Source organism: Macrobrachium rosenbergii, chromosome 3, assembly GCF_040412425.1.
Source record: "Macrobrachium rosenbergii isolate ZJJX-2024 chromosome 3, ASM4041242v1, whole genome shotgun sequence".
Classification (NCBI taxonomy): domain Eukaryota; kingdom Metazoa; phylum Arthropoda; class Malacostraca; order Decapoda; family Palaemonidae; genus Macrobrachium; species Macrobrachium rosenbergii.
In genome coordinates this window covers 48,862,457-48,888,306 of record NC_089743.1, presented here as the reverse complement: position 1 = coordinate 48,888,306, position 25,850 = coordinate 48,862,457, and the positions used below count along the sequence as shown (strand labels likewise).

General features: G+C 35.0%; 1 protein-coding gene across 1 annotated transcript; it reads right to left on the bottom strand.

Annotated features, from left to right (window-relative positions):
- Nucleotides 1–6,751: 6,751 nt before the first annotated feature.
- Nucleotides 6,752–22,072, bottom strand: LOC136855505 (uncharacterized). The gene is made up of 6 exons (XM_067132610.1): nucleotides 21,931–22,072; nucleotides 18,110–18,357; nucleotides 16,069–16,286; nucleotides 15,190–15,231; nucleotides 14,246–14,356; nucleotides 6,752–11,288 (listed from the first exon to the last, which is right to left on the bottom strand). The coding sequence occupies exons 2-6, from the start codon at nucleotides 18,333–18,335 to the stop codon at nucleotides 11,193–11,195; spliced, it is 693 nt and encodes a 230-aa protein (XP_066988711.1). The 5' UTR covers nucleotides 18,336–18,357; nucleotides 21,931–22,072; the 3' UTR covers nucleotides 6,752–11,192.
- Nucleotides 22,073–25,850: the final 3,778 nt, after the last annotated feature.

Sequence of the window (25,850 nt, the reverse complement as noted above, 5' to 3'; positions counted from 1 at the left end):
ACTACAGGTTATTTTTGTATTTTAACTGACCCATGAATTGTTATTGTTATTCACGTTTTTATCGTTGCCGTTGCAGATGTCTGGATTATAAAATTTACGTACCACAAACGCATAGATTTGAGTCGTTGACTGTGTATGATATGTTGGTAGGTAAATTTCTTTAGTAGAATTAGGCTATATAAGATAGATTGCAATTTCTATTACTTTGCCAGCGGGCCTTATGAAGGCTAGATTCAGGAGGAGCCTGAGTAAGGTTAGGCTATACTGAATACAATAAAGAAAGCACCGATTCTCCTAAGTCTAACAATAATAGGGGACGATTTGTAGAACGTTTATATACGATGGAAATAGAACAAATGAATTACAGGGATGCATCCCGACCTAACCTACAGCAACCTGCATTGAGACATCTTACCTAAAATGTTGCCTTCTCCCACCCACTCCCCACCCCTAACCTTTCCTGACCTAGGAAACTGTAAATGAAAGTGAAATACAGGGCTACATGGTTACCCAACCGTTTCTAGCCAAACTTAAGGTGCTGTGTCTTAACTGACCAATGGAACCGTGGAACCCTCAAACTTAACCTGACCTAGGGCTATGTAAGTCACTGGCTATCAATATTTATTTACATACCTTGGTTGTTTACCCTCTTCTTTATCATTATCACCCAAAGAAATGGACGGTCCTTGAACCAACCCCCAACCTAACCTTACCTTAAAAGCTAAATATCCCACAAAGCCGGTTCCCCCCCCCCTCCATTTTTGTGAGATACAGGGGTGATTTGAGTGATTTAACCAAAAATTTGTGACATAAGTCAATATTGAAATAAAAAATCACAAAATTAACTATGATAAGAACTATATTTGATATTTAAAATCATTCTTCATAGTAACTGTCGTTTCGAAAATATATACCCCTCCAAATTCTGCGTTATTTCCTGAATACAGTTTTCCACAACTAGGACACCTCATCACTTATACGGACACCTTTTGTCAAAAAAAAAGTAGCAACTAAGCAGCATTATTTTTTACAAATTCGTTGAAATTGCTTTAAAAAAAAATCTAGATATTTCAACAAAAAAGATACATCAGATAAAAATGGCACAGCCTGTACAGAAATCTGCATTTAAGTTACCAAAAACATTTAAAAATGTATTCTTTATTATCTGTGGTAAATGTCCAATTTACAAAAAAAAAAAAAAAAAAAAAAATATTCGCTAGATAAATTACTCGGACTTTCGAGGCTTGACTGCTGGAACCTTATATCCTAACTACGGTCTCCCTAACTACCTAGTAAGAAAATTTCAAGGAGTACAAAATAGAGCCGCCAGGTTAATAAAATGATTAAGATCCCGTGACAGAATAACCCCAGCACTAATTGAGCTACATTGGCTCCCAGTAAAATGTAGAATAGAATATAGAGTCTACTTACAGTCTTTAAAGCACCAAATATGATGAACCAACATATCTGAGAAATCGCTTAAACTTCTTTAGACCCGAAATGAATATTGTAATCAGAGGTGCAAGTGAAGCATATTTGAACCTAGAACAAATTGTGCAAGTCAGGCGATAGAGCATTTGTACACTGCTCACCAAGACTATACAACAAAATACCTCCTGAAGTGAAGAGCATACAAGAAGAATGCAAATTTAAAAAGGAACTAAAGACTCTAATATTCTGCAGGAGCTACGATACTGACGAGAAAGCACTGAAAGACGATTACAAAATATAAGAAGTACCTTATTTTGAAAACGTACAAGGGCCCACCAGAGAGGGAATTATCCCTGTGGAGGGCTGTACATAAAACCAAACGAAGTGAACAAACTCGAAGAGCCAGATTGTAGTTTGTAACAGTTAAGGCAAAGTTATGTATGTTAGCAGGTACTTTGAGTAATCTTATTCTGTATTACGTAGGGTCATGCTAGATAAAGTAAGGCTTTGTTAGGGGGTGGGGAGCTAGGTAAGGTTAGCTTGGCTGTCAGTTACTTCACCAACAGCGTTCATGTTACACGCATGGTTGCCATAAGAGCGTTTATTATATCTAGTTGGTCGTGTGTTTGAATACTATGTAATAAAAAGTTAATCGGTAGACAATGATATGAGATCATAATCACAAAACTGCAATTTATCACATAAACGTTCAGTTTTTTCCCCTGGCTTACGAAGACCGAATGGCTTGTTTCGTTATGGCAAAACTTTCTAACAAAATTACCCCAGCAGCAAAGCCTTGGTAAAAAAAAAGTTACACAAAAATTATAAGAAAAAAATCAAATATGACTCCTTGCATTATAGGCCATGAATATGTTACGGATACTCGTATGTTACTATTCTCTCGCGCCAGTTACTTTAAATATCAAAGCAGATTTTTAAAAAAAAGATGAAAAATAAGTCGGCTTGCTCTGCACCATATCTCGCATCACAAGACTCATTACAAAACACAATCTCAACAACAGATTTCCAGTACGTAACTGAATTTCCTTTGTTAACTGTTCTCAGTTCCATCTTTCGAACCCTAACATCTGTCCTTAGAATGGCATATACTGTAACTCCAATCGGCCAAATGTTTAATATTAAAACTCCTTTTTGTAGAACTACATCCACTTTTCTTAACTTCATTTCCTTCCATTTTCTTTGTTAGTAGTGTTGAGAACATCTCTGCAAGAATCTAAACTTTTTCCTATTGATCCCCATACATATCTCCTATATCTAGTTCCTCGAGAGAGAGAAAGATAAATTTATAACAAAGTGGCTCTGTCTAGATGAGGTGAAATAGGCCGGAAATTTATAATCTCGCATACCCTGTCCATGAAAGTAACAAAGCACCAGTTATCAATTAGTTCGCTTCTATTAAGAGTTTTATTTCTTTTGTATAGAGGTTATAACATGCCGTTATAGTTTTAATATTCCACAAAAATGAGAGGGTTGACGTTGCAAAACAGGTTCTGCCTTCGCAAAGCAAGACATATCCTCTACCTTCATAGCATTTTTCTTGCCTAACCAAAGATCATCGTAGGCTGGGAAATGTACAAAGAATACATTGCGACTGAAATTCTATTTTTTTCTCTCACTCGCTCTGAGAACTATAAGTATCTATTCAGATTCGTACAACATAAAAAGAACCGACATTTTATTTCTCACCCAATTCAAAACTTCTTCCTTTCGATGAATTTCCCTCATTCATTAGAAATTTAACCTACAAGATTCAAAATCCTAGAGAATGTAACACGAAAGACATGGCAATTTTTTCATAAATTAGTTATCTCTAAATGCTATGAATATAAAGATGGTTTCTTAAGTTGTTTTTCTTCAAGTTGGTTTTCTTATCATTTAATTTCACCTACTTAAAAAATGACATCTATTTCTGAACACTGCAAGAACGTCATTTATTTTCTTAATGTTGTTTAGGTGAGGTCTCATAATCATTCAGAATTCATGTCTGTAGCAATGCAACTCGTTTACAATTCCAGTCTCTTTGCTTTCAAAAGCTTATTCAGCTTGTCTGTTATGTGATTTGCCTTTTTTTGCAAACTGTATATAAATTCCTGACAGCAGTAAATGAGACACTCATATATTTCAAGTGCTACAAAAATGCAAAATTGTTGTAGGCTGTGCTTTAAGTCAGATAATCCCAAGCGCTATCAATGTCACAGTCTAGGTGGTGATATCAGTTCCTATCAAGTTAAATGACTGGCATGCTTATTTGTAACAGATGGGCTGATTAATTCATTCTTAGGTTAAATTAAATTGCACTTCAAGCCTTACATATGAGATCACTTCCTAGTTCTCCCTAGATATTATTATGACTGACAACTTCTGTCCTATCTCATTTCCAAGGCCTCTAGGCATAGTTGTATAATGAAAACAGGAGCCCTATAATTGTCCCCTATGGATCACCAGATGTGATACAGCATATCTAGACTCGTGAAGAAAATGCTGTCAGTAATTTTGTCGCTTGTCACCATAACTCAAATTACAAATTATAAAAACAATTGTCTTACAGAAACAGGTCAGATTTCGTTACAACCACAGCAAAAACACATTTTTTTACTTGTACACATCTCGACTCACGTCAAATGACAGGAGTTCAAAAGGAAAGGTTAACTTGGGTGGTAAATTGTTCATTTCATACTTGACTAGCATTTTGTACGCTAACATTTATTAGACTTGTAACCAGTATCAACTGGTTTTCCTCTTGCATATTTAAAAAACTATGGCAGCCAACAAGGAGACCACTAATCAATAATTGATGTTTTATAATGAAGTGTATACTTATAACTGATGTTTATGATGAAGTGTATACTTCATTAATTTATACCTCAAACAAGCAGGTATTCTCATCAAGTCAGAGTAACATCACTTCTGATGTGAGAATAGTTCCTTGCAAAAATATTTTCTTTTGCTTCAGCGAAAATGTCCCAAGGCATTGGATGGCGGAGATTTTCATAATGACTAGAGCGCAGGTAGAATACCTACCTAAAGTCATCGCTGTAATGAATCCAAGACCACAAAAGCAAATGCTGCAATGGTATTTTTAAATCAGTCATTTTCGTGTATTATTTAGTGACACTCACTATACAGAGTAAATGAAACCAGCATCTGTGGAATAATAAATCTAACATAAATAAACTAAATTGCAAGTTTTGCCCTTATGCAGTTGGAGCTTAAATCTTTTGAACCTATTACTGTTCATGCCAATATCAGTTGAAGGCAATAAACCTAGTGGTTTCCTCATAGGGATTTCTTAATTAGTTGGCAGGTGGCTCTATTTTTCCCTTTTTAACATTAACCTTTAAATATTCACCTAAACTAATACGTCAGCTGTTAATGGCAGAAGATTCAATTTGGCATTGCTGAGTTGTCTATTTTCCTAAGTTAAGTATACCTTAGTTTTACCAGACCACTGAGCTGATTAACAGCTCTCCTAGGGCTGGCCCGAAGGATTAGACTTATTTTACATGGCTAAGAATCAATTGGTTACTTAGCAACGGGACCTACAGTTTATTGTGGAATCCGAACCACATTATAGCGAGAAATGAATTTCTATCACCAGAAATAAATTCCTCTAACTCTTCATCAGCCGGCCGGGGGAATTGAACTCCGGCCCATCGAGTGACAGTCTGAAGCTCTACCGGATCACCCAACGAAGGGCTTTTTTTTTTTTTTAAATTCTGGACTGCAATGCACTGTCAGTGTGATTACAAACCTAGTGAATTTCCTGGTTAGAGATTTTTCTCGAGGTCTCTCTGCTGAGATGAGTAAACGAGGGGTCTCACATTAAGTACAACTGCAACTGAATATGTAATAATGGATACCTGGAATGTGGGGTCAATAATGGGCAGGGAAGAAAAATGTCAGTTTAGATAAGAGAGATAATATAATGTTACAAAATGTTGATAATCCTCATGGATGGTCCCTTCTTTATTTATTATTGACCAGTAACACAATATTACCTGGTGTCGACTTAACTTCCCCACCACAGTGTAGTAAATGGTTACTTTTTCATGAAGGACAGGAAAGAAAAACAAATGATGATTAAGTGATATTAAAATGAAGAATGGGAAGGCACAGTACTGAACATGATAAGGTCAAGTGAAACATTATTACTGTTTCAGCAGATTGACATGAGAAAAGTTATTACTGTTTCAGCAACTGAAAAGATTACTATTATACTTATACCAGCATGTGACAACAAACAGGAATATCCTGTATCCAAAAGAAATAAAAATCTTAATAAAAATGAACTAATTGACAACTGATGCTGAATGAATGAAGGAGTCAGTAGACTAACCCAAAAACATGATGAAGGGCATGGAGGTCAAGGTCGAGATATAAAATACTGGATAAGACAATGCCAATGGCTTTAATGAGGACAGGATAATCAAACCAGAAGGGTTGAAGGTGGTGTTAAGTGTGTCACACAACATAGAATTTAGAATGAAGAGTCAGCCATACTCAAGAAAATATATTATACCAGAAGCAGATACAAATGGTAGCTTGAAAGATCAGTCTGCAACTATTTCATGAAGCTATGAGAACCAGAACGGCGAGATGAAAAAATGAATGGTACTGAGGCAAAATAAGAATATTGCTAACCTAGCTGATAGTCAGTGCACTGAACTGCAACATCTTGGATGAAATAGAGATATGCAGATACACTATAAAGAATGGGGAGTGTAGGTTCATAAATTCCTAAGTTAGAACTTGTCAAGGCGAATGCATTGGAAAATAAGAGAAAAGCCATTAGATGGAGCAGAAATGAGAATGTGAAGGTAAACTTATCCACTTCTTTGAAAAAAAAATATTCAAGAGATGAAGAGATAGAAAGAAGAGCTTGTGTGAAAAGTTTACCAGGATATTATGTGATCAAGGCAAGGCTAGTGATTTTGGAAAAAGATGAGAAAATCAAAATCGTATGATAAAGAAGGGATGGGATCTTTTGTGAAAGACAAACAGGTGAGGCAATGGCTCATAGAAAGAGGGGGAGGGGGGTTTAAGCTGTGCGAGGAAAATGCAGTTGATAGGGACCTTCAGATATGATACATTAGACAGGCTGACCTTCAGTTATTATGAAGAGATACGGGAAAAGGAGAAAAATTAAACTTGAGGATATTTGATGTCCATCCTTCATAATATTGTACAGTACTCAGCTCCATTAGAATGCAGTGAATATTCATGAATCATATCATCATAAACATCTCTACATTAGCTTTATGGGGTTAGAAACATTTACAATGAATGACAAACACAACAGTTATCCAAAGCTCAGTTTATTTCATTTAAGACAGTTATAAATAACAGTGAAAATAGAAATAAAACAATCACTAACCAGAAAATACTTAGCTTATGCTGTAAAGCACTATAAGAAATATACAAATTCAAGAACACTTTTTGGATAAAAAGATACTAATAAAGTTCTTGACCCAAATGTGCACCGCAATCACTTTCCAGTATTACAAACTCCTCACATTCCGCATTCAGAACTCTTGCTTAGATAATGATATCCAAGAAGAGCACAAAAGGTGCCAAGCAAGAATTGTTTACACTTTTAACAGTAAGCATGCACACATGCAGTTACCATCAGTCATAACATTATTCTTCTCATAAGACATCTGTAAAAAAGTTTGACAATCAGTAACTCAAAGTGTTACATTAAGTATTTCTTACAATCTTACTTTACACACTGTCCCTACTTTACTTTGTGCTAAGAACCAAACTGTCCTAATTTCAAGTGCAGTAAGTAGAGCACAGTTATTTCTAAAAAATTGTAAATGTATGAACAGTTGTATACAGTCATATGCCAAACACATACAGTAATACTGTATAGAGAAAATTCTTTGCATGCAACCATGCAAATTTCTCTTAAATATATTGAAAACCTAATTTTGTAAAGCTGAATTGATTTAGTGTAATTTGGGGAACTTTATTAATAAAAATATTCTGGAAATATTCTTAACATCATGCTACAGTTTCTTCAACACATTTACACCTGGTAGAAGTGAATTGCACTCAGGGAGTAAACACAGTTGCACTGTATTCTGTTTAAAACTACTGTATAATGAAAAGGAATGTGTATTTAATGCAGTATAAATAATTGATAAAATATAACGATGCCCAGCCTTAACATTCAGAACTCAATCACATGTCAGATTTTAACATATGTGAGCTTGAAAATCATTCTCCTGTAAATCACCTGTCATTTTCTAAGCTCAGCAAATTAACAAGGTGTACTCCAGAAGGAATGAATTACAGTACGACAAAAGTTAACAATTGGTAAATTATTTAATAATGTGAGAATTACATACTGTATACAGAGTACAGTACTTCAGTATCAGTATACCAATATAATTATACAAGAAACTCCTTGTTCACTCAAACTGTGTAATTTACAAATCACAGAACGACCTCAAAATATTAAAATCTCTCCATGCAAACGAGTAAGCTAGCAAAACAGCATCATTCACAAACACTTGAGCTTGTAACAGAACCTACGTATATAATATAAATGGTAACAATAACTTCCCTTTAAAGCCCTCTTTCAGTGTACATGCTGTACAAGAAATTCAGATCTTAGGAGCATGACACTGATACCACAACTATAAAACATTGTATAGGCAAGGATTTAAAGTCCTGATCTTGGATAAACGTTCAGAGAATATTCCTACACTGTAAATGGTTCCTTGTTTTTAAAGTTAATCAATCACAAAACATTACATGGTGCCAATTGAACTCCTTCCTTCATGTTGCCACTGTGTCAAATGTGCACCACAAGCTTAACTACAGTGCAATGTGATCACTTCAATCAATTGAAATAAACTACTGTAACATATCTTGTGCCACTGCACCATCATAAGGTTTTTCGATGCCAAACAACAAAAATTGACTGGTGTCTTCCCACCTCTTTCTGCTTTGCCTAGTGGTGGCACAGACTGTGCTCCTTAACTGTCAGTATTTTTCATAATTATTGGTGTTTCCCAGCAACGTTTACAGTATATCTTAACCCCAGTTTTTGTCCACTGCGTGTAGAAGCTAATACATTACTCATAATTAATGAAATTTTTTATCTGTTATTTGTGTAGACCTAATATCTCAATAGATGCCAAAGCCATTTTTACAGGTATCCAAAAAAATCAAGCCACTATTCTGTTTCCCATACCACATAGATAAAATAAGAAATAAAACTATTTCCATACAGAAATGAAAATAGTAAATTTTTTTCAAAGGTAAAATTATGCAAGTCTGAAAATATTTTCATTAAAAGAAAACCATTTTTAAAGCTGAAAACATTTATAACCACTACTATCTTCCTGATGAGAAAATTAGACTGTGTAATTAGCAGTTGTAAGTAATCACTGAAAAGGGTGGGCTCAGTAATGACAGTACTATATGATAGATTCCTAAATGCAACTGTTGTAGATAAGTTCATATGCTTTACAATGAATATAGCCCACATTTTTATAATGAATATAGCCCACATTTTTATATGTGTACAGTGGAAGCTTTTAATAGTGAGCCACTCTTTATTAACTTCTCAAAATATCAGGGTCTGCAATCAGATAACCTTGGTTTGGCAAGTCACTGTAATTAAAATGATATGGGTGAAATGACAAGGAATGAGTGTTCTTTAGCAGTGAATGACAGAAGCAAGCCAGAAGGTTATGCTGTTTAGCAGTGTGGATGAAAAGGAAAGTAATAAATAATGAGCATTTTTCTCGTCCTGTACATTAGGTTTGTCTCAGTCATCCGTTTTACTGCAGTTTTGTGCATCCATAGTGATTGAGCAGTGACAATCAGTCAGTTTCATTGCTTGTACACCCCTTTAGAGCACAGGAGTACAATATCTCGTATATTTACAATAATTGTGTATAAATTCATTTATGCATCATCTTGTGCATTTTTTATGTTTATTCTCTAAACTGTTTACCTAGTGCTTTATCAGAGGAGTCTGGTGCCAGCAATAGCATCTCAGGCTAAACCTAAAAATCCTCATATCAGACATTTGCCAATAACCAACAACCACATCCTAAAAAAGTCTGTTGTTGAGAGATTCCAGTGTATTAAGAATGTAAATCTCTAAGGACATTGAAAAATGAATGATACCATTACCCACTGCAATGGGCATTGTAACTAAGAGAGGGTAAATCAATACGTAGTGAGTTATTATCTACATAATCTGAGTGGAAAATAAAGACTAACCAATCCTTTACAGTATTTATGAAATGTCTGCATGAGGTGGTGCAGGCGAGTGCTCATAGAGGCATTAACACAAAACTTGGTCCTAGGTCCATGTCTGCTTGTATAGCAAAACTGACATTTCTACCACTATGCTGTTTTTGTATGTACCCTTATTTTCCGTGGATATCTTTGTATCCTTTAATAAGTGATTGCTCTTGAAAATCTTGATCCTTTACTTGTTCCCTCAAAACTATTCTATAAAATTTGCCACTAAAAATTTTATTTGTACTCATTTTCTATGTCCTCTTACCACAACTTTATATATTCTAATGTTAATATGAGACACGCAATAGGGAAAAAGTTAAAATAAACTGAAAAATTATGCAAATGTTGAAAGCTTTGAGCAAGTTTTTTGCTTATCTGAAAGGTACACCACATTTTTTTTAAGAAATTATACATCAAAAGGCAAATGGTTGACTGATATAAATTTGCTAAAAGAAGGAACCAAACACCACCAGTTGAAATGAGTTACAGTTGATTGGTCAAGTTATCATGTGAGTATGATAAAGATATAGTTTCCAAATCAAATATGCATTAAACATCCATGGTCAAATAAAGATTATACATGGCTGATTCTAATTCCATCAGAATTCTTGGATCATTTTTCCTATTTTTGAGAGTTGAAAAAATGAAAATTAAAAGATCAAAGTGAGACTGGCCTGAAGTGAACTAATTAGGGTTTAGCTCTGTAAATCTTCAAAAGAAAAATTTGCCTTCAGCCTCGTAACTCGAAGATTACATGACCATAATTTGTGTCAATCAACATCTACCACTGAATAATTTATTTTTATCCAAACTAATATTTCATCTGCAATTTCAATAATTGCTTGGACCCCACCACCATATGTACATTTTATTTGATCCAAAAACTATCATGCCTATACTGTAGTTTAAGGCATTTATATGAACCATAATGTATGTGCTCCCTTTTTCTTCTTTTTGTCTAATCAGACAAAAAACTAAGGTACTGACAATACCACTCTAATAATAATTAATAATGATTAAGCAATAACAATAATGTTATCAATAAATAATGTCAAATATAATAATTATACTTATAACTGACTTTAAGCTATTAAGCTAATAATACCTTCAAATAATTAAACAGATCTAGGAGACAGGACTGAATGATGATCTTCCTACAACAAGTAATCTTGTATACTTCAATTATACTTCATTCTAATTACAGCATAACACCTAGCAACAGGTAAAGCAAAGTTTTCACACAGCTCACGCAACAAAATGACTAGCAGCACCAAATATTCATGGAATTGCAACAGTAGCATTGCCACTAAGATCTTTCCAGCCCAATCCGAGACAGATTAATGCTGATATCACTGCAAGATTTCATGTTCATAGATATCATACACAGACAAGAGGTAATCATCAATATAAAGCTGTTCTAGTTAAGTATAAAAATAACACTTGTAACAAAAGGCCAAACCATACATGTAAGGCACTCAATCAAGAGGGTATATAGCACGAAGCCACTTGTGAGGTATGTATTGTGCGCCATCAAAACTAGAAAAGTACTCGTGTAAATCTGGATGATTTACCTGAAAAAAAAAAAAAAATTGAGACGAGATTACTCAAGGCGGCCCAATGCCATTCTTCAAAAAGTAAAACATATAATGCCAGCATCTGTAAATGCTGCTTGCCAAACTAAAAAGACTATGAATAAATGTTCACAAATGGATAATACAGTCGCCCCTGTATTCGCAGGGGATGTGTACCACAACCCCCCTGTGAAAGCTAAAATCCACAAATAATTAAAACCCCTCTAAAAATGCTTAGAACTGCCTGAGTATTTTATTAGTTTTATCACAAAAAGTGCATTTAGTCATGAAAATATGAAAATACAGTAATTAGTGAATATTTCTCAGTGAAAAATACTGCAAATAGGCAAATTTTCTGCGAATAATGTGCATGTATGTTCCATACAGAAATCCGCAAATCGGTGAGTCCGCGAATCTGGAACCATGAATAGGCAGGGGTCAACTGTATGCCCATTCTACAAAACTGACACAAATAGCAAATTGGTATGTGCTAATTTCCAGCATTATCCACTTAAAGGAAAATTCATAGCTTTTGTACTGAAAATTAATGTGTACTAGATTTGGGTGGCAATATGGCCATGGCACCAATAACCTCTTAAATAGGTTGAAAATGGACTTGAACCTGTCCATACTCATTTGGATGGATGAGCCCAAACAAGAGGGCCTCCTGGGCAAGAAAGACGCATGAATTTTTTGATCTACCTAAATTCAGAGGGTGCTGCACATAAGGAGACTCTCATTGTCATGGTCTAAGTGAAGACCTGTGGAGCTGTGAAGAGAGCATTAAAATGTTGTCAGCGTCAAAGAAAACATGTTTAGGTCAAGGATAAGCTGGTGGAAGCAAAAAAAGTTCCTTGAGCCATTTTACGACCTGAGAACACCAAAGGGCAATTTCCTTTCCCAATCAGAAAGGGAGTGATCACCTGAAGGAAAATTGGGAGGTTTTGGAGAAACTAGCTGCTCCCTCCATCTGAACTTATTACTCTATGAAGAAGAACGGGAATAAAAACTTGTCTTAAATTAGGTCAAATGCCAGATCTAAATGAAATCCTTCTTTTTACAAAACTCACCTTGGTGACATGACATTTTGTCTTTGCTATCAGGAATGGTTCTTTTCATGAGAATAGGTTTGGTCAGTCTCTATCATTAGCATGACCGACAGTATAGCCGTAACACGATCATTAATGTCTAAAATAATAACAATTGACACTCAGGAGATCTAACAAACAGCAAGGTCACCTGAGTAATAGCAGTCCTGGTTCAAAGGCCTGCAGAGATAAGAACTCGCCAACAAAAGTGTCTTCTATTACTGCAGGGGCCTGCTTTCCTTCAAAACAACTCTTGTACAGAATGACAGCTGGCTATTTACCAGAATGTGAAAAGTAATTACAAAAAAATCATAATCAGAAAAGGGAGGAAAGGATCTCTTTCCTACAACAATTCTGATGAGAACTGGAGAATTGCGTGGAGGGAATGAAAAATACCTGATAAGAAAAAAATACCTGACAAGAAAAGCCTCAAATCTGAGCTACAGCACTTCTAAGGAAAGAAGAGTACCTCAAAACTGTCAAACATTGGAAAGCAGCAGCAAGAAAGGACGAGAAAGTCAGATGTAAAGAGATAGCTGCAAGAAAGGGTTACCTTGGAAACACTTGACTGTAAGGCTAATAATGAGAGGCAAGTAAAAAAATGTGAAGCAATAGCTACATTGAAGAGGATATGATGGCTTGACACTTGGTAAATAAGAGTATCACATTAAAAATACAGCAAAATTTGTGATGCTTGTACAAGTCCTGTTCGACATTACACACTTGAGGTGTGAACACATACAAGAAAAGTGGAGGAATTTTGAACAGGTATAACCACAAATGCTAAGATTCATGGCTGGAATGCATTTGGAAGTTTATATTGTAAATGAAGTGCCAACAGTAAAGAAAGAGCTCAAAGAATGATATGGTCTGGGCTTGTGATGAAAAAGGGAAGAGTAGCAGTTAGTCAGAAAAGTTGGCTGGACAAAGACCAAAGGAAAGACCAGAAAATTCATGGAAATATGAAGCAAGGTGCAGATGATGTCCTGGACCAAAGGAAATTAAGGCAGAAAGTGCATATAATAAAAGAGCGTGGAGATAAATTGTTCCACACCTGACTCAGTACCAGTGATAGCAGCTTGAAACAAATTGTTTACAGAAAAACTTCCATTCTACTTTCTGGCAAGCCAAGAGGAAGAGGAAGAAGTAAAGAACTTCTGGTTAAAGGGTCACATTATTGTGTACTGTCTCCCTGGCCCTCTTCTACAGAATTCATATTAATAAAAAGAAAGGTAATAATGCTGATTTAAAGAAAATATGTCCATTTTCAACAAACGTAAATTGCACCAAGATCTCAGGAAATCATATTATTCAAAAAGGTGTTGCAATATTCTACTGCACAATCTAAACTGTTTTTTTTTATCATATCAATATATGTTAAGAAATATACAGTTAAAAAAGCCAATAATGAGAATAAATTTCTATCATATAGAATTCAGATAAATTAATTATGAAATTTATTTTCCTTTTATATAATGCACTTTAGTCTTTAAACTGTTAGCATGCTACCTATAAACGTTATCATACTGTATTATCATCAATATAATATTTAAAAAATAGTAATGAGAAGGAATTTTCAACAAATGGCATTTATGCAAATTAATGAATTATGAAATTTTCCCCTTCATGTAAAGAACTCCTTTCATCAAGCTGATTTACTTACTGACTTCTGAGACTACCAAAATATTCTATTTCCACTTGTTAAATATATCTTCACTACATGGTTGTCAAAATTTCATGCAAGTTACATAATCACTGTACAGTACAGTAAAGAACTTGAAAAATAAGGGTTAAAACTATGAACCTATACATAACATTTTTAATGAGTAGTGCTCCTAATGAGACAACAAGGAACACGACAATATTTACCTCAGTATTTCTGACAGGGCGTATGTTTTCTTGAGGAACGTAGGTAATCTGAGGCTCAACCCTATCATTTGTGTCTACTAAAACAGCATAGTTTGGTTGATTTCTCCACTCCTGAGTAAAAATAACAAAATACGGTTTAGGGAAAGGAAGTAGACTTCGGAAAAGTTAATATTTGCAGTACAAACCTTTCTAATTTAAATATAGTGAGATCATTCTCTTGGTTAAAATTTCAGAACTCAAATGCAGTGCCTCTGTTTTCACATATCCTTAACTACACTAACTACTTTCTTCTGGTACAAAAAGCAAGATTTGTGTCTTAAACACAATGCCCCTTGTGGTGGTAAATTCCTGGTAGACCTTCTACCTCCAAGAATGACCTTAACTGAACTCATTTTATACATCGTGTTTCATTAAAGGCATATGAATGCCAAATATGAAGTCTATAATCATGTATACTTCAAATGTTAAGGATAATCCTGAATTCCTATTTGACCTCTGACCTTAAGTATGACCTTGACCTCATTTTGTACACTGGATTCATTAGTGGAGTATGCATACCAAAATATGTAAACTCATATAGTTCAAAAGTTAAGGCAAAGGTTCCTATTAGACTTTTGACACCTAAATTATAATCCAAACCTTGACCTTTGAACACAAAAAAAATAATTAATTCCTTTCACCCATTTATGACTGGATGTGTTTTATCTTGGTAGACAAACTGTATTAGTGACAGAAAGACATAGGCAAACACAGACAGATCAACAAACAAACAGGTAAATCACTATAAGTCATCAGCATCAACATACAAACAGGTCAATTGCTAATGTCACCAAATGGTAAACTTGTTCAAAAAATGATGACATCAGATCTGAGAAATTTATTAGTAAGATGAGAGGAGGACAGAGGAAAAAAAAAAACTTTAACTGTATTACTGGTAGACCTACCTCATGGTCCCTATGCATCTGTTTGATCCATTGCTCTGGAGCCTGGAAAAAGAATTGACTGTCATTTTTAACATAAGAATAAGCATTAAATTTGAACTGTTCATAGACAATTGAGCTTTTATGTCCTTGAAAGTATATTAAAACAATAATTCTGCAACAAAAAAGATAAATGAAAATTAATATTTGATGCAATGTTTAAAGGATGCTCCATGACTACCTACAGCTATAGTGCTTTTAATCTCACAAAAATATGGTGTAAAGACAGCACAATACTTTAAAACTTGACCTTAATTCTACAATAGTACTGCTGTGTCCTGAATTTTCAGTAAAGTTACAACAATGATTCTGATCTGGCAAAGAAGGGTACTGACATTTTTTATAGGAAATCTGTTTCAATAGAAAATTACTGAATCTTTACTTTTGGTGGTAATGAATTACCAAAAACCAAGTACAGTTTGTGTCCCCAAAAGAAAAGAAATCTAGCACCTGAAAACAAAATATAAATTTCACACAGCTGCAATTCAGTGGTTAATGAGACATTTCTTTTTCTGAAAGGCACTAATGTTAGATCAAATACAAGATGAACTACCTTCAAGCTATCACAAATTGAACAAACTGTTCTTTTGTTTCTCTCGAAAATGTAATAATATAAAGTACTGTACTATACGTAACACATGGTCTGACTAGGTTTTTCTGGTCCTAGTATAATTATTATACATTTACAACATGCAGCACTAATAACAGTTTCCTCACTGCTAGCCAAACAAATTATTAGATAAGCTCCTCTCACAGAAAGTATGATGCACTAATAATTCTTGAACTACTAGTTCCTCTGACTAACCATGCAGTGAATAAAAATGAAAACATGCAAAACATTACCTTGCATTTGGGGTCCCATCCAATAATAACACCATGATAATTCCATCGATTGTGTCTCACCACTTGGCCAACACGCCATTTCAGTCCAAGAGGTCGAATGGATCGAGGTTTTGGCGATAAACCAAAAGTTCCATCTGGATTTCTTAGATTTAAAACTTCAACAGCAGGACAAACACCCTCAGGGTCATTTATATCCATATTATACCAGAAACTATAGTCTGAAAATAAAAATATTTAATAATGGAAATACTTAACAATTACCTTTGTGAATAACAACCTTTATTTGAAGTCTCTTAAAAAATTTAAATATTTCATAGAATATATGCCATCATTTTGGAAAAACATTAAATACTTTTAGAGATATCCGTAAGTCACACAAAATTACAAAGGAGACAAAGACTGGTACTCAACCAGGCCAAAACAAACTTACAGCTGTTACTACACTAATGGCCATAACACACACACAATCAAAATAAAACTATCAATATGAGGAGACATTAAGTTGACACTCTCTGAAAACATCAGTTTGAAGGATGACAGGTGCAACTATGCCTTATTAACTATTTGTTTCACAAGAACCTAAGCAGTATATTGATAAAATAAGAAACTGAATTTCTTTCAGATGAAACCTCTCCTGTTAACAGCTGACAGTAAAGACATCAAGTGACCAACATTCTTTTTTCTAAATGTTCATGGCCACAAGGGGTATGTGTGTGGCTTTATGTTTACCAATTACTGAATTTGGTATAATGGCAATGACAATTCCTAATATCTCCATATCAGTAACTTTCCAGTAGTTTGTTCCCAGCTTCAACCTGTTTAATTTACATATAGGCTATATGCACACTTATGACTTACTTGATCTACGTCTTTCTGTGCATATGACCAAGCTTCCCAAAAATATATAGTCTGACAAATGCCAGTCATACTATTAACACTACTGATGTCTTCTGTCCCATACAATAGTAACATGGTCACACAGGCAGCCAGCACATGTCTACCACAACATTCTGGAGAGTAATGCTTCTTCACTATTAATTCATCACAGATCACTGACTCATTCATCCACCAAGGAAGTCTGCCCACTTTGTTAATGTGTTACACATATATAAGTAAATCGTAAAGATGATAGACAAGAAAAAGAATGCTCCACTTAAGATGCTGAAACAAAAGATACACAGCCTTCAGTTTAAAATGGGATATTATCCATCCCTGCAGTCTTCCTGGCACCACAAGAGTTAGGTTTTCTTAGTTTAATGAAAGAGGAAGAACGTTACACAGGTGAAATTAGTTAGTCTCACTATCCTTAAAGACAAAGAAATTATATACATGAAGCAGTGAAAATATAAGCAGCCATAAAATCAACAACAGCACTGAATAAATACTTAGGAGCCATTCATGAAATGGAAAAAAGGGAATGGAGGACTAAATTTCAAAATCACATACCAGTTCTGCTTAGTCTCTTAACCAGACAAGTGAAGGCTACAAGTATCTGCAGAGCAGATATGGACTGAACGGTTGAGGATGATAGTGGTACCTTCAAGGCAAGCCATGGATGACTGAACAATTCTAAAATACATCTCGCCACAATAGTAACAATAACATATGGAGCCAAAGTCTCAGCTGTGGAAGTCTTTTAGTAAGTCCTGCTAAGATCACTGGAAAGAAGGGTACACTAAAGTGTAAATATCTGATGTTGGCAATAATGTACCAGTTTGTTTTTTGAAGAGGACTCTGGAAAGAACATACACAGGAAATAAAACTGTGACTAGCTTTAAAATGTTTAATGCTTGAAGCCAACCCACTACGGCATACACTGAAGCCTTTCTTATTTGCCATAAAGACAGTCATGCACATTAAAAAGCTTAAGTATCCAAATATTGCCCATCCAATACCTATCAAATTACAAAGAATGCTGGTTCATTTCACATGAAATAAAGGCTAATTATGATTAATGGATTTCAGATGAACAACATAATTGTACTGGTTATCATATAAATGAAAAATATATGGACCTGCAATTGCTGTTAATCATACTTACCTTTGGCTCCAATAAGAAAATTCTTGCTCATGTTGACAAACCAGTCCCTCCAAGATGTTAATGAAAGATGAGTTTCATAATAATATCTTACTTCACGTATAAACTTGAAGAGTTCCATATTACGTTCACTAGGGCTAACCACCGATACCTGTGTCAACCAATGTTGTAGCGGAACGCAGAACACCAGGACGCACAAAATTGCAGCATCACGACCATTTAGCGGCATGACGCTGTTCTTTTAATAACACCTGAAAATATAAAACACAGTAGCACCATGCTTAAAAATTCAGAAAACCTTGTACAGTATTCAGACTAATATAGTACTTTTCCTTGTGATTTTTCATTATCAACTCAATTTTCCAATCCTACTTAAGTACATACCTAGCATAAAATGTGTATGGTACCAGAAAGGTTCACAAAGTACACGGATAAGAAAACATGCTAATTAAATATTCAATAATGAAACTGGGTAATATAAATGGAAAACACACAAGATACTATGGGGGGTATTTCAATCTTGCCTACATCCAACTTGACACTAAGCATACTAAAGCCAATATAGGGCAACATCAGGCATAATAACTGGCTTTTACCCCACCACTATTAGAAGTACAGTATATTACTTTACTCTGTTACTCACAGGCAATGGTAACAAAAACCATTCACTATTACAATACATATATGTAACTTCTTTTGCTACAATAAATGCCACTGAACAGCTCGAGTCTTGTAGGATAGGAAATACCTATAGTATTCCCTATGCAATGCACTGTGCTAAAAGTTATTTACAGCACTCATCCAGCCCTTGTGTGCAGTATTTTCTGCCTTTAACTTTCATCTGTTCCCTTTCTGTATCACCAAGCTGTCCAAAGTCTTCATGTTTAACTTGTTCCAGTTTTCACCCCCATGTAAAAACAAATCCCTCAACTGAATCACAGGTCTTAATAAACAGTGTTATATAATAATAATAATGGATGGGGCAGTGTTAGACCTATCAATCAAGAATTAGACAAAGTCTGAAAATGTTCATGGACATGAAGCATAGCAGAGGTTAAAGACTTAAATTGTTTTGTCATAAAATACCCGGGCCACATTAGTCTTTTAAAGTACACGTAAATGATGTGATGGTTCAGTGCAAGTGTAATAATTTAACCATATTCCAAACCTCTAAATCTGAACCAGTTCACAACACAGTACTTTCCTTGAATTGTCTGGGCAGTTACTAAGCTAACACAATAGGTTATGAGCTTTTCATTTAAGCAGGCCAAAAGAACTACTATCTAATATTCCCTAGAAAAATCCTTCTAACAGAACCAAACAACAAATGGTTAACTAAATTAGCTTAATTTCAAGATTCCTTATCCAAACAAAAGTGTGCTAAGCATGACCAGCCAAGGTTTAATTTGTTCATCTATGAGAAACTATGAACTTTTCAAACTGCCTATTCCACTACCATACCATTTGTTTAGCAACAGATAATGTTATTTCCACCACTTACCAACATACAGTACTTCTATCAGCTGTGTACAGGTGTAGTACTTCTATCAGCTGTGTATAGGTGTACTCCGCTGATTACTAACCTTACAGCCAGGTGGTGATAGCAGTAACCTTAACACTCACAATGCTAAACCAACTGTACACTTAGCATAGTGAGACTACTTTCTGCATTCAAATACAGGAATGTCCCCAACCTATACTTATTCTTAGCACAGCATTGCAATTGGATGTACTGTACAATAGTAGGCTAATAATCTTTGGCTACCTCAATCAAAGCTCCAATACCAAGCTAGACCATCCTAGTCTATGCCAACAGTTCTTAACCTTGTTATGTAGTGTACTATAGGGTATCACAAACACTTAGGCAAGTCTAGGATAATACACAAAAGGGTTTACACAATTAGGGGTATTTGTTCACTACTACACTGGGTTGACACTAGACAATGAAACAGTTAAATGTGTATTTAAGTAACATTAGATATATTTTCCTCTACACCAGATTTTTGCAAATGATTGATTAGAGAAATTAGGGGAGGTCTTTCCCATACCTAGCCATAGTGTGCTTCACATTTAATTGACGGAATTGTCGGTAAAACCATGACATCACAGCATGACTGCGCGTCATATGACATTCTGTCTTCAAAAACACTACTTTCTACTTTAATGTATTAACAGTCATTACTAAATTTTGTCAACTGTGCCTTCACCTTGCTTAAGTAAGACCCATCACCATACATTAGGTTAGAAAGGCTTGTTCCTTATGCAGCTGTGCATTTTATTCGTTTCCATTTCCACCCACCAAAAAAACTTAGTCCCACTGTTGTCTCTCATTACTGTCAGATACAGATAATGTTTTAATGTATTAGCAAATTATTTGCTAAAAAAATGTTTATAAAATTTGCCAGAATCACAAAAAATACTACTCTGTCATGCATAATTCAGCAGATTTAGCAATCAAGGTTTTACATTAAGCACATTACGCACTCAACAAAGAAGGCATTGCCTAGCTTAGGCTACTGTATCAGTAAGGTTCTGCTATCCATTTGTTGGCATAGTAGCCTAGTCTGTGCCTAGATCTTTTATTTTATTCTCTAACCCAAACGGGATAAAACAAACAAACCCTGTCCTTCGTCCCATTTGAGTTACATACTTTGGCTAGGTAACTAAATCTGGTATTTACATACTGAAGTGCAGTCATTACTTACAGCAGTGCCATATATTTTAACATTTTCCCTGTTTAAGACTTTCTTCTGTGTGGAAATCTTAGGAAATTACCAGTAACATAATTGGTTCTGATTTATAATCATTTTTATTTTGTCTACATTGTGACATTATTGCTAGTAATTACTCTCCCACTCGTCAATGTCAACTGCTCATCCCATCTATACAGTTGTGCAGTGGCAGTGTTGCATGATTTGTTCCGGGGCCATTTTTTTATAAATAACATTATTTTTTCATTCCAGTGTTACATGGTAGCATCATGGTGCTTCCATTTAAATTTGATACATAGTTACTCTTTAGTCAAGGTTTTGAATTTATTAAAAAAGCCAGCAAACAACATCTAATTCATTTTCATGAAGTTCTTAGAACAACAGTATTCAGTCTAAAACCAATGGAATATTTTTGACAAGTTTCCTTTACAAATGCAGAGTTAGGCTAACCCAGTAGCCTACAACTTCCATGTCAGGGGCACCCAAATGAGAAGCCGTAGCCGACCTTTAGGGTCAGGTTGAGTAAAGTATGACCCTGCTTTGTAAGTGAGGTTAGGAAAGGAAGTTAGATTATTGTTTATCCATCGTTTTCATTCATTCCTTTGTCCTTCCCCCAAACTCAAAATATAGGTTTCCCATTGGTAGGATCTACTGAGATGACACACATTCCCGTTTGATATACGGGGGGGGGGGCCGGGGAGCCGAATTGTAGTGGTTTAACCAACCATTTTCACTAGAAATGAAGATCAAATTCGTCAGAATTACATAAAAAACTACCAGAAAAGCATTACACCCGTTTTAGCAATAAGGTCAGCTGGCGATCTTGCTCCTTACCTACCGTTACCCAACCCACATAAGTTTACTACTATTATGAATTACAAAAGGGCATACATGGGGATATAAACAGCAAAATCACTGCTTTGGAGCATTTACCATATTAATGTCATGGGCAAAGCCACGTAGCATAGTCATGCCAAGTGGCAAGATACATTGCCTTCAATCAAGTAAGCCCACGTAGCATAATCCAATGCCCACTCTATCAGGCACTTTATCTTTGGCAACACTGACTAAATTTTGTAATAATAAATATTCTTTCCGTAATGCTATACTTACGATAATGAAAACTCAATGATCTGCATTTAATATGCAAAAACTCTCAATGTAAGATCCCAGCCATCCGGGCTTTGACAGATGTAAACATTGAATTCAAGTGTCTTCTGGAACCGGTCATTGCGTCATTTTTTTTAAATGTCGTAAGCTCTGCTGTTGGTTTAACTGTATTGGTTGCCCATATTTTATCGTCTACTGTATATTATTTGTTCTTCATTATTTACCAGATTTTTCTTGTGGTTTCAGTATTTTGTAAAAAAAATAAATTATAAAACTGTGTGAGATATATACTGACTGAATTACTGTGCTTTTGTTAAGGAAATGAGTAATTACTGCGGATTTTAGTCAATGATCTTGGTTTATCTCTGACAGTCTTAATGTCCTTCTGTCAAAAATTATACTACCCACGAATACTACTTACTTTTAAGTTAAGTTGAGTTTCTCATTATTGTAATTGGCTTCAACAACCTTGACAAATTCCTTACCGCTTTAGTTGTAGAGGTTTGCGTAGATATAATTCTGGAACCACACTTGTTGCTCGTTACCCCAAATTGAAGGATTTTTGCATTATCTCATAATAAGTCCCACAAAGCGATAGAGAGAGAAAAACTAACATGTGAAGAATCTTATGACCTTGAAAAAGTAGGAAGCGTGCAACTGAGATTATACAGAATGACCTATGCAAACGCACGTTTCGTTTTATGAAAATATAATTCCATATGAATGAAATCAAGCAATTTCATAAGTGTATCAGAAGGCGTATAAAAGCTGATTGTGATGACAGGGTAATCTTCCTTCTAACGCTCTGTGTGGTTACGGGAAAAAATTAAACCCTTTCATAAGAACCTGAAAATGAAAGATATGCGTTTGCTGAAAGCGTAATAGCGTCGTCCTTGTTGGAAGGGCCCATGTTGACATAAACCAAGTTGGTCATGATTGAAGTTTATTTAAAGTCATATGCAGGTTATCATGTTTCAATACTCATCTGTAACTTTACTGGTCAGTTTTCAATTAATTTTATGATTTTCACCCCGATTTGGTCGTCTTTGGTGTACTCGCATTACACTTTAGTTAAAATTCTTTGTGTGATCTACTGTAAGTACGGCAGTATATCCTTATTTACATGCTTTTTGCGTTCGTAGGCGCCATTCTGTTTACATCCAGAACAACCTTGACGCGGGATACACCTCCTGGATTGCTGAGATTCATTTTAAGGCTGCCTTTGACGTAAACCATAAATAAAGTATTTATTTTTAAACTTCGACGTCTAGTAGCCTACTTCGGAGTATTTCTAGCACGAGTGAGCAATGGCTGTTGATATTTCCACTGAGCCTAGACCAATCCTGTCTGTCTGACATTCCGAGAGTTATTACAATAAATTGCATATACCAAACATGCCATTGCGTTGTACCGGATTATACGAGACGGTGCACTTCATGTTCGTTAATACGCTGTACAATGCTGTGCAAACAAAAAGAGGAAAGGGAATGATAAATATGCCGATTTTGCTCAATTCATTTACTGTAAACTGGCGTCGCAACACATTGTTGCCTTTGAAGAAAGTGATAATACTTATGCATGGTTCATATAACACTGAATTGGGAGAATGAGAACTCTTACATGCAAAGAAACACGTACAGGAGAGAGAGAGGGGGAGAGACTAATATTAGGTATGCACGAACGTTGCAAGAATGTAAACACTAATGCCATGATAATGACAAGCAAGTATTACGAAAGCCTTGCCAAGAGAGACGAAAATAAAACACATGTATGAGTGGAATGAGGTTGAAAAAAAGAGCAAGATCGCATAATTTTGAACAATGCCGTTAATACAAAAAACGAAGTTAATAAAGTTCTAGTGATTCTTTACAAGTGACAGACAGACACTGAGACCACGCATGCGAACATTATAGGCTATATGACTGGAATATAGCAAACAATATTGGCATGATGATACCAATGAAATATAATTATGATGAGAGAGAGAGAGAACGAACAGCATGGTTACCGGCTGACGAAAAATGCCAAGACAAGAATACGCGTAATGCATTTAATTGCCCACCACAAAACCTAGTCATGAATCATGAGAACGCTGGCACTTGCGATTTCTCAGATGGGGTATTCTAATCACTTTCACGAGCTGTCGTGTTTATTCTTTATACCTTGATAGCAGCAAAGGGGTCAGTTGCAAATGGGACGTAAAATGCCGACGAGACACGTATTTGCTTCTAGAAAATGGGAAGGTATGACAATAACAAAACACCAAATTGGTGAAACAATATACTAAATATAATGACAAAACACCATTTTCAGGAAACAATACTGAACATGAACTGCAGTATTTTCCTCCCTCAGTCCTATTTAGTCCTGCCAAAAATATCTCGAACAATGGCGACAAAGGCGTTCTCTGATATGTGAATGATAATTTATATGGAAAATTCATGCGCACAATGGAGTTCACGATACAAGACACAGAAACTGAAAACAATATAGTCTAATTTAGTCATGGTAACGGCTCATAAATATCTGGTATAGTATACAGATTGATATCACTTTTGATTATGATTTTAAGTAGTATATTCAGGTAGGGATTTATCAGGTCGTCTGTTTCAAAGGTAATAAGTTGAAGCTGTGATAAGAATATAAGCTTACTCCTTCGAATAAGGGAGAAAAAAGACATTTTAATGTTTGTAGTATGTGGGTGTAAATAAATTTTCTTTTTAGCTCGTATGAATTCAGCTTGAGGTCTGGATTCTTGCTCTTGTAGTGTATGTGTTAACAGCCCATATTCCATAATGTTTTCACTCAGGGTTCGAAAATAACATTCCCTTATAACATCATTGTATTGAAAAAACTACCTCTTTCTTCGAACTGATATTTGACTACAATATAATTCTGCAACCACGATTCATGCAGAACGGTATACTAAATTAGTTTTAAAAAATGCGAAACCACCTTGAATTAAAGTTTACGATTCAATTGTTTCTTTTTCTAGATGTCAATTTCTTTATTTGTTTGAAATCCAGCTTCGAGTGATGTTCCTCATTTTACGCCACAAATTTGTTTTACAAGTTCAGATTGTTACCAGTAGACCGATATCAAACTTCGAGCGTGAAGAGATTGTATACTGTGTGTGCATATTTTGCAGTCAATAGGTCCAGCGATAACAGGACAATAAAAGGCTCAGTCTTCATTTGAGATGAACATATATTTACAAAAACATTTTCAGCAGATGAACTTTACAAATAGTTTAAGACAGAAATACTCTTATAAATACATCAGGTGACTAGAATGACCTTAATGATAAAACGATGAACCCCGGGAAAACTTATAGGTTGACTAAAATGAATAAAATCAAGATAATGATTAGGGTGAACATTTATATGCACCTTTGTTTAAGCATGTGTGTTTTTGTGCCCGTGTTTGGCTCTGTTATTTGTGTAATTATTTACAGATAATTGTTTGTGTAATTTTTGTCTGTGTTGCTATGTATATACTTGACCTGAATTGATATAATTTGTACATTAATGTAAATCATATTTAACTGGAAACGTGACTGGGAACATAAAATTACCTATTTCTGCTTTAAAAATGCAAGGACGGCCAAATAAACATATATATATATATATATATATATATATATATATATATATATATATATATATATATATATATATATATATATATATATATATATGTATATTGTGTGTGTGTGTGTATTTATATATATATATATATATTGCATTTCTGCAAGTCTATTTCGCTTTTACTTTCCTTGACTATCTCATCCAAACTCCTTATTCCCGTCTGCCTTGTAACTGCACCTCAAATCATCTCCATTTTTCCCTCACTGAACTTCTTATTTCATCATCACATCACTGACTTTATTCCATTTTTCTTCAGATGCCTTCATTGCTAGCTTA